Below are 10,615 nucleotides of genomic sequence, written 5' to 3'. Positions count from 1 at the left end.
GGATAATTTACTTAAGAGCTGCTTCCTTTCTAGGCAAAAACCTGCAAATCCTGGGAGTCCTCTCACCTCAGTTTCAGGGTAAAAAGAGGGCTTTGGGCAACAAATGTTAAGTAAATTTGTGAAAGGGATTACCAACTAGTCCATCTTAACATGGCAGTTGAAGCTCCTTTATTCAAAAGTGGATCCACTGACATCCAGTGTTGGTAAATGGTTACCAGATATTATAAAAAAAAATAAGCTCCAGAAACCTCTGAAATGCTTAGAATATGTTATTTTATTCATTTCTAACAACAGCACAGGTGGTAAAGAATAGATTGTGCTGCTGAGCTTCTCCAATTTGAGCCAAGGTTAAGCTGGCATCTATCAACACATTCCTGAAAGGAAAAAGGGAGTTCTGTTGGAGTGACTTTTCCACACTGAAAACAAAAACTATGAAAAGTAAGACCCTATTAAAACTAGAGACAACATGGCTACTCCTCCATTTGGTAAAAAATACAATGTCCTTTATGATACCCCTAGTGCATGATGCATGCATATTTATTATTGGATAAACATTGTAGAAGCCACATCTCCAAGACTGGTCAGAACAATCTGAGATGTTTTCAAACTACTTCTTCTTGTTGTTTAGTCATGTCTGACTCTTCGTGACCCCATGGACCAGAGCACGCCAGGCACTCCTCTCTTCCACTGTCTCCCACAGTTTGGTCACTCATATTGGTAGCTTCGAGAACACTGTCCAACCATTTCGTCCTCTGGCGTCCCCTTCTCCTTGTGCCCTCAATCTTTCCCAACATCAGGGTCTTTTCCAGGGAGTCTTCTCTTCTCATGAAGTGGCCAAAGTATTGGAGCCTCAGCTTCAGGATCTGTCCTTCCAGTGAGCACTCAGGGCTGATTTTCTTCAGAATGGATAGGTTTGATCTTCTTGCAGTCCATGGGACTCTCAAGAGTCTCCTCCAGCACCATAATTCAAAAGCATCAATTCTTCGGCGATCAGCCTTCTTTATGGTCCAGCTCTCACTTCCATACATCATTACTGGGATAACCATAGCTTTAACTATATGGACCTTTGTTGGCAAGGTGGTGTCTCTGCTTTTTAAGATGCTGTCTAGGTTTGTCATTGCTTTTCTCCCAAGAGGCAGGCATCTTTTAATTTCATAACTTCTGTCACCATCTGCAGTGATCATGGAACCCAAGAAAGTAAAATCTCTCACTGCCTCCATTTCTTCCCCTTCAAACTTAGCAGGTAGTAAATATCAGTGGTAAGCTATTTTATTTATTGAAATATTTACAACCTGCCATCTATACCAATCATTAAAAAGAACAAATCCAACTACCGATCAGGATTGGATAAACAAATAATAAACAATCTTTAAACACAAGTGATGGTAATAACAAATTAGGCACGCATAACTGCATATACTCCAGCAGTTAGTTATGCAAACATGTTTCACACATTACTAAATCCTGGACTAGTGCCTACCACACAAGGAGCTTAAGCAGTGTTTATACTGGCGCCTGTTGTGCAGTGTTTACTTAGAAGTTAGTCCTGGTGACTTACTCTGTCGAAGAGTGATGTAGGAATGCATCTGTAAAGTAGCTGCCCCCCCCCCCTCTGCCCAGGTTCATAAAGACACCTAGTTTTGTTTTTTATGTTGCTGGGACTTGTGTGGTTTTAGGGTTTGTTTGTTTTTTAAATGTTTAAAGCAGGGCCGAGGAGCCTCAGGGCAGGGGGCTGATTGTAGCTCTCCAAATTCTCTTTCTGGCCCTGAGACTTCCCAGGCCACATCCTTCACTGACTGGCCTATGGGCCTATGCCTTCCAGGGGCCCCTCGACAATGGATCAAAATAATATTGACTTGGTCTTTAAAGAAAATTACAAAAAATGTAATAGGAGAGAATTTGTGAGCCCCCCCTCGCAATATTTTGACTGCCTAGGGGCCTCCACAGGTGGCGCTGTGGTTAAACCACTGAGCCTAGAGCTTGCTGATCAGAAGGTCGGCGGTTTGAATCCCTGTGACGGGGTGAGCTCCTGTTGCTTGGTCCCAGCTCCTGCCAACCTAGCAGTTCGAAAGCATGTCAAAATGCAAGTAGATAAATAGGAACCGCTACAGCGGGAAGGTAAACGGCGTTTCCATGTGCTGCTCTGGTTTGCCAGAAGCGGCTTTGTCATGCTGGCCACATGACCTGGAAGCTATACGCCGGCTCCCTCGGCCAATAATGCGAGATGAGCGCGCAACCCCAGAGTCGGTCACGACTGGACCTAATGGTCAGGGGTCCCTTTACCTTAGGGGCCTCCACAGGGTTTAATCCGACATTGTCACTGACCCCTTCAGCTTTTTTATCTGACCACAACATGTCATTGAACTGTAAAAAGTAGCCCACTACACAAAGGTGAGTCACATCTGATGCTTTGCCTTCTTTTACACCTGACCCCACCCACCAATGCCACTTGAAAGGCTGTCTACCAGGATTGGGAATGTTTGTGTAACTTGCTTTATGGGTTACCTAAGTGTTTCCATAACATTCTATTTCTATACCACCTGCAAATTTGCTGCTGCTAGGAGGTACCTGGACCAGACTCCCTTACCGGGGTGCCACTTCCAACTTCGTCCGCCCCAATCTCGCAGAATCCCATTGCTTAGCTGAGATTCACTGGTTTTTTCCCCGCCACCAGGGGGTGCAGTAGGCAGACACTCGCCACACTGCAAGAACTACAACTCCCATGAGAACCCCTCGGCCAATGTATCTCGCGCTTCCGGAGCTGGGAACTACTACTCCCATGATCCTTCCGCCACAAGCTTGGTCCTCAGCGGGAAGCGACTGTTCTTGGCGCCTGACTGGAAGCGAGCGAGCGAGCTGGCAAGAGGGCTTTTGGCGTGGACAACCCGGCAGCGCGTGAGGCCCTCCCTCCCTCCGCTCTCACTGGGTACCCGGCCCAACTGCCAGTCAATTAGTCCGACTGAGCGGCCAGGGAGGCGTCTCCGCGGTGGTGGCGGCGGCAGCGGCAGCGGTTACCGCCTCAGGCAGATAGTGCAACTCTCCTCGGGGGGCGTTAAGCGGGAGGGGCCGGGCGACTACGAGACCGGCAGACGCCCTTCTGTCTGTCTGTCTGTCTGTCTGTCTGTCTGTCTGTCTGTCTGTCTGTGGCGGGCGATAGGCAGGCACCTCCTCCGCCATTAAGGGCAGAAGGACAGATTCCCCGCTTCCCCAGGAAATTTGCGTCAGTTTATCAAGCCTGTTCTGTGCTCCCTCCCCCTCTCTCCCTCCCTCCCAATAATCCCGCTCAAGGCGGGGCGCAGATAGTCCGTGCGCTTCGCCGGGGCGGAGGCAGGTAGCTTCCATTCACTCTGAATCTTGTTGGGAACCGGCGGGATATTCTTCCCTTATTTCTCTGCTGAGAGCCCCCCCCCCCCCCCCGCAATCACCCTTCGATCCCCTGTGGAGGGGAAGCTAGGCTTGTATCCCTTTTGCAGAGAAGCTAATAAGACATCGCGCCTTTAAAAAAGAAGAATATTGGGAAAGAATTCGGCAGCCCCCACCCCCTTTAAACAAAAACAAAAACCCTTCCCATTGACAGGTTGGGCACACGTAGCACTCCCCTTTCCTTCGGGCGAGACACAGGCAGAGAGAACTGCCCTTTCTCGGTTGGGGGGCTGCTCTTCTTTCTTTCGCCCGTCCTTCCACCCCAAGATGCTGTTGCCGCTGTCGCCACCGCCGCCCACCGCCCTGTAGCTGAGCCCCAGTGCAGGGCGAGGCTCAGACCGTCGGCGTGCCGGCGCCATGGAGCGCCGAGGGGAGGCTGCCGCTGCTGCCCTCCCGCAGACCCTGGACTTCACCGTGGAGAACGTGGAGAAGGTGAGAGGTGGGGAGGTACCTGTGTTGGGGTTGCGGTTTAGGGTACCTGTGTTGGGGTTGCGGGATGGGTTGGGTGGAAGTGCCTTATCCTACACCCCAGTTAATTTCCGTACACAGGATTAGGAGCTTTCAATGTGCTCAGGCTTTCAGTGTACATTTGTTTCAGGCAAACCTGTCTTGAGTTCCAGTAGTTTTGTACTTCACCTATTCGGTGGGCATAGCTGCTCCCATCTTGATCTTCTTCAAGGGATTGAGAGTGCCCTTGGCATGTTATTGGTTTCTGACATTGGCTTCACGGTTTTATTTGCACTACTGCAGCCTCAGAATCCCATTGAGTCGCACACACACACACACACACACACACACTCTTTGGAGTGGCAGTAATATTGGTCCTTACATTATGACCTGGGAACCTTTCCTCTGCTTACCTCCTTCTGAGAGAGTATCATGATGAGCCTGGCAGGGGGGTGACACTACTGCTGCTGGCTTGAGGTGGCATTTGCAGAAGTGATGCTCTGCCCTGACAGCATACCCAGGGGGTATCCTGTTACTCACTTGAATCCTTAGCATGTCATAGCCAGAACTCATGGCACTTTGGGCTTTCTCCTTTAGTTTCACTCCTCAGGAGATACCCTCTAGTCTAGTTGTAGAAAGCAAAGTGGCCTTTGGAAACACACCTGGAAGATGAACTGTTGTCTGGTGACTGCTTTATTCTTTTGGCAGTTGTGTAATCACCTGCCTCTGTCCTCTTTTAGATGTAGGTATAAATGTTCCCTAATTCTCAGGAGTTATTTAAATAGTATTGTAATACTGGCTATGACTCCTGGCATCTCCATGTAAAAGGTTCTGATGGCAGGTGATGGGAAAGACCTCTGTCTCAGACCCTGGAGAGCTCCTTCCACTTAGAGTAGTCTGTCCTATATTTACATGAATTTTGTAATGATAGTAACCTTTTATTTTTGAGGGCCTCATTCCCTTGGCAGTAATCTGTCGGGGACTGCATGCTGATCATGGGTGGGGCTGCTACCAGCTTTCCTTTCTCTTTTCTGCCACTTGTTACTTTTCTTTTTCTCTCCTCCTCCTCCTCCTTCTCCCTGGCCAGCAGGCTGGGGGCAGGGGGAGATCACTCTTGCCAGAGATGGCTTGTTGAGGGTTTTTAAAAATTGGTTAGCAGGTTGCCCACCTCTGCTATAGGCATACCACAACTTCACTGGCAAATATGCTAGACTAGAGGGAGTGCCACCACTTGGTTCAAGGCTAAAGAGGATCTTACCTATGTAATTGTTCCACATTCCTCCACTGTGATGCTTTTGCAACTGTTTCTCAAAATTCTTTGTGGTGGCCTTGTGCTTCAGATTTATGCAATGCATTTTTGAGAGAAACAAACATAAACTGTAGACAAGTATTTTTATCCCCATGTTGCAGATTGAATGTTGAAGCTGATGAAAAGTAGCTTGTTCAATCTAGTGAGTTTATGACTGGATTGAAGAGGGACTCCCCAGTCAAAGCTCACACTCATAGTCACTACATTGCACTAAACCAGCTCTTTATCTGTATGCAGGTAAACTATCCCTATAATCATCTCTGGACTGTGATGTACTGTATAATGGACATTAACAAGGAGAAGGAGGAAGAATGGCTGCTGTGGTACTAGTTACTGAAAGGGCACCATATTTCTTGAGGCTCCAACTTAAGTTGTGGGGCAGTCTGTGTTATGATAATAGCGAAGATTTCACTTTGCCAAGTGATTGTTGTCTTAACTATTGCTGTGTGTTTGTAAGAATAAAATTCTACACTTACAAGATAGAAAAGCATGAGCTTGGAGCAGATTTTGAGAGGTTGTTCAGGAATGATACTTACAAATATCTATATCTGTACTGTATCTGTATCTACATAGCAGGCCTATGTGTGTTTGGAGATTTCACTCAAGTGTAAGTAGAACTCCAATCTGCTCCTGTTTCCCACATTGGGCATATGTAAAATTCATTATACCTGTAATTCATTGTGATTAATATGATTTATCTTTAAATGAAAAGGAACATTTCTAGCCTCCAGGTTTTTGAAGAGGGGCTTGAAAATATCTGTGTGAACAATATCTGATGAAATATTGAAATCCAGGGATACATTGTAAGTTTCCTAGGGGCCATGGAACTGGAGCTCTGTGCTCTGCATAGCTCCATGTCTAGGAAAAGCAGAATAAGTGCGCTCACTTTGAATAAGTTATACATACTGCAGAAATTTTCTTTTCCTCGTTGGAACTGGGATACTTTGGCCTGAAAGAAATTAAAAAGCAGTTTAGGGTTAGTCCTGAACAGTTTATTTTTCTCCCCTTCTGTTGAATAAAGTTCTGCAGGATGGAAATTGTTATTTCTATTAAACAACACACATCTTCCATTGTGGCTTTGTAGAGTGCTCTGTTGTGGACCTGTCACTATTCAGGCAGCTTTAACCTGTCTGTGCTGCCCATTGTTTTTTCAGAAGCACTGGAGCAGCCACTCCCTATTGCACCCTGAATTCTGTCATTCTGCTTGTATTAAACTGTCACACAGGTTCCAGGCAGCTCACTAGTAGGGATTATGACATTTAGCCCTCTTCCTAGCAAAGTCCAGATAGTGACAACTCACAAAGGTATATCCTTAGCTGGATATGGAACCTGACTTGCTTCCCTTTCTTTGTTTATTAGATCCATAGCCAGGAATGGCAGACTCCTAGTCCAAGGCTTTAGGTCAGGGGTCCCCAGACTACGGCCCGGGGGCCGGATGCGGCCCAATTGGCCTGCCAATCCGGCCCGCGACGACCCCCGCCGCCCGCTCTTACGGCGCGCAGCGCGGCAGCACTCTTCCGGGTCGGGAAAAAAGCACCAAAAATCCTTTATGCGCATGCGTATGGGCCTCTCCCGACCCGGAAGAGGTCATTTCTGGTGCACTTCCGGGTCGGGGGAGGCCCATACGCATGTGCACAACGGATTTTCGGCGCTTTTTCCACCCTGGAAGCGCACCGCTGCGCCAGTAAGTGCCCGTGCACATGCGCACGGGCGCGCACTCCCCCGCCCGCCGGCCCGCACAGGCGCGCGCTCCCCCGTCCTCCGGCCCGCCGCGCGATCGGCGTGGTGGGAACCGGCCCAAACGCCGGTAAGTCTGGGGACCCCTGCTTTAGGTCATGATGTTAAAAACCTCCCACTTTCACAGTGCAAATGGAATAAGGGTTTGTGCCTTTCTGCAAAGTTATGTAGCAGCGCTAGCTTTTGTGGCCTAATCTGTTACTGGGTAATGCTGCTTTATAATTCCCTCTGGAAGGAACGCACAGGCAGCTTCTTTGTGCGAGCTGACAATAGAGCAAATGTTGACATCAAGAAAGGTCAGTACACCCCAGGTGGTGATTAGCTCAGCAAGTGCTGGGGTAGAAGTTGGAGCCATCAGGGGTGTGTCAGAATGGCTTCCGCACTGGCTGGGAAGGGCTGCAGTAGGCTCTCAAGGATGCTTCAGTCCCCCCCCCCCGGTCTGTCTCAAACCTTCTTTGCTTCACTGCCTAGCACTGCTTGCATCAAGCTTTCCCATAAGATGCAACAGTTATGCTATAACAGTGGAGACTGGTTGGCTAACTGAGGAGGAAGGGTGTAAACGGGATTGTGCCATAGTAGTCTGTATTTAGTGCCAGTTTATGCTGCAGGAAGCATTGACTATTGGGGTCAAGATACAGGCTTTTGAGTAGGGCCAAATCTGCCATGCATTTGTCTCATCAGCCCAAGGCTTTTTTTGCTGCAAGTGGCAGAAAGTGGTACTCTGCCAGGGTGGATTCAGACTGCTTTCTTACACAAGTGGTCAACTTGTGAGGGTGAGTTAGATTGGGGGCCATATATTCCTGTAAAATATGTCACCCAATCCTTTCCTTGGACTGATGCTTCTAGCGAGTAGCCCAGCCCATTTGTACCTTGGGCGACCAGATGCCAAAATTTATGTGAATCCTTTTGAAGTGCTGCATCTCCAAATGCTTTCCACTGTTGCTCATAATATATTTGTTTCTTGCTTGTAAGTAGTAATTTATAATTATAATGTAATTGGGCTACCTCAGCTTGTATAACAAGATTGTGCTTATCATGTTTTAACTTCAATTTTCTAAATTCCCTAGATAAGCTTTTTTTACCATTCTGACACTCCTTATCAAACCAGGTATGTCTTTAAAACTTTTTATTTTTTATCATACTAGTTGTGGTCATCAATGGGCGCATTCTGTTAATTATGTTCTCATACAGACCAATTACGTTTCCTGTTTCTAACAACAATTCCCCCTTTAATGAAACAAATTCATGGGAATCCAGGATTTGAATCATTTTTTCTTGGACCTGTACATTCCATTTTAACCTCCTATTTCCAAGTATCAGATATTCCATTTCATCCAATAATTTAGGAAAAGCAGGAGAAACGAATGATGTCAGAGATAACTCAAGTGGAAAGTGGTCACTTTCAGCTCTGGGAATTATCCTAAAGGTGTCTTGGTTAATTGGCACATTATTAGATGTTAGAATATAATCTATGGTGCTGGTAAATCCTCTGGGGGAGATAAAAGTAAAATAACCCTCTTGATCCCCTTGACCGTGCCCATTGCATAACAAAAGGTTATGCTTAATAATAAGTTCACAGAGATATTTCCCAGCGGGGTTAGAGATGGTATCCATTGCTGCCCGCTGGTAGATTTCGGGTTCATCCTCCAAGTTTAGTCCAGATAATATTGTATTTTGTGGGGAAACAAGGCCGATCTGGGCATTGAAGTCGCCTCCCAAAACAAGCTGAGGGTTGGGAGACAGAGAGTCTATACTTTCAAGTAGTTGGTCAAGTTTTTCCCAATATGATCTCAGTTCCCCACAAGACGTTACTGGAGGTATGTACACACAGATACAATAAATATTTCTCTGGAGACTATCAGAAAGGGACAACACTAAAAAATTGGGGGTGGTCAGTGAGGGACACTTTTGAATTGATACATTAAGAGATGTTGACACCAGCACCACCAGCCCCCCGCTAGGCCTTCCATACTTTACATTTTTAAGAGCTGGTTGAGTGTAACTTGTAAAACCCTGTAATTCGACCGTGGTGCCCTCTTTTGCCCAAGTTTCTTGAAGAAAAATAATATCATGTGTTTGTAGATAGGAACGGAAGTCACTATCTTGGATCTTGTTCGGCCACCCTGTTACATTCCATGAGAGAAGTTTAATTGTTTTACAATGATTTACTCTTAGTCAATTGCAGGCCAATGTACTCTCGGAGGTTGCCTGTTTTTGAGGCAGCAGGGTATCGCTAATGCTAGCAGAATGATCCAGATGTTCGATTATTTCAGTCGTGCATAAAGTATTCACGTTTGCTTACACAAGTGATGTATTTTTGTGATAACAATCCTCTCTGGCCTTGAGGCTGCCTCTTCATGGCAGGTGCCACAGATCCAGGGAGTCAGCATCTAGCCAAACCAATATGCTCATGCCCAGCCCTGAGGTGACTGAGTAGGCTAACCAGCTTTTGCAGGAGTTCCTAGATTTGGTTTGTAGTTATCCTTGTACCAGACATTTAGACCAAAGTAGTTAATGATATCTGGCTGTCACAGGCAGGGGTTGAACTAATACTAGGCACTTCTTTCATATTCAGTGCAGAGCTACGCAACCTCACACATTAGTCTATGAATGAAGAAGCTTAATTGGTTCTGAATGTTTGAATTATCCAGTTCCAAACTTCAGAATGGGTTTAAACAAAGTGAACAGGGGAAGCTTGGGAAAAGCGACACAAAGGAAAAGGAAGTTAAAACAGTTATACCAATTAAAGTGCAGCTTAGATTTGAACCTTAAGGAACAAGGCATTCTGTATTTATGTTACAGTGTTCAAAACATTTTTTTGGGGTGGGGGGAAAGGTCTTTCTTACTCTTAGCCAGAGAGCAAACCAGGTGGCTTTTCTGTTTTTTAGCCTAGGCAAGCTAGCTTTTCACACAGGAATACAGACATGATGCAAAAAACTCCAATGAAACCAGGGTTGTTGTTTAGTCGTTTAGTCGTGTCCGACTCTTCGTGACCCCATGGACCATAGCACGCCAGGCACTCCTGTCTTGCACTGCCTCCCGCAGTTTGGTCAAACTCATGTTCGTAGCTTCGAGAACACTGTCCAACCATCTCGTCCTCTGTCATCCCCTTCTCCTAGTGCCCTCCATCTTTCCCAACATCAGGGTCTTTTCCAAGGATTCTTCTCTTCTCATGAGGTAGCCAAAGTATTGGAGCCTCAGCTTCACGATCTGTCCTTCCAGTGAGCACTCAGGGCTGATTTCCTTAAGAATGGATAGATTTGATCTTCTTGCAGTCCATGGGACTCTCAAGAGTCTCCTCCAGCACCATAATTCAAAAGCATCAATTCTTCGGCGATCAGCCTTCTTTATGGTCCAGCTCTCACTTCCATACATCACTACTGGGAAAATCATAGCTTTAACTATATGGACCTTTGTAGGCAAGGTGATGTCTCTGCTTTTTAAGATGCTGTCTAGGTTTGTCATTGCTTTTCTCCCAAGAAGCAGGCGTCTTTTAATTTCGTGACTGCTGTCACCATCTGCAGTGATCAAGGAGCCCAAGAAAGTAAAATCTCTCACTGCCTGCCATTTTGCACTTTTTATAGGGTGACCCTAAGGAGGTGACTTATCTCCCAGCAGAAGCCAAGGGATGTGAAAATGTATAGAGGAATTATCTTATGCTGTGTGTACTGCAACAATTGTTTGGGGTACGGGGGGGGG

The 10,615-nt window shown here is 46.4% G+C and overlaps 1 protein-coding gene across 2 annotated transcripts in view; it reads left to right on the top strand.

The window, feature by feature from the left end:
- Positions 1-2,800: 2,800 nt before the first annotated feature.
- Positions 2,801-10,615, top strand: part of IPO13 (importin 13) — a 49,984-nt gene continuing 42,169 nt past the window's right edge. The window contains exon 1 of one of the 2 annotated variants that reach the window (XM_060276963.1): positions 2,801-3,855. In XM_060276963.1, coding sequence (XP_060132946.1) covers positions 3,781-3,855 — 75 coding nt within the window. In that variant the 5' untranslated portion in view covers positions 2,801-3,780. The remainder of the gene's footprint in view (positions 3,856-10,615) is intronic. The other variant, XM_035124373.2, reaches the window with a different exon arrangement.

The sequence above is a fragment of the Zootoca vivipara genome, chromosome 7 (genome assembly GCF_963506605.1).
Source record: "Zootoca vivipara chromosome 7, rZooViv1.1, whole genome shotgun sequence".
Taxonomy (NCBI): Eukaryota; Metazoa; Chordata; class Lepidosauria; order Squamata; family Lacertidae; genus Zootoca; species Zootoca vivipara.
Note: the sequence above shows the minus strand (reverse complement) of the source record. Positions and strands in the feature narration are given on the sequence as shown.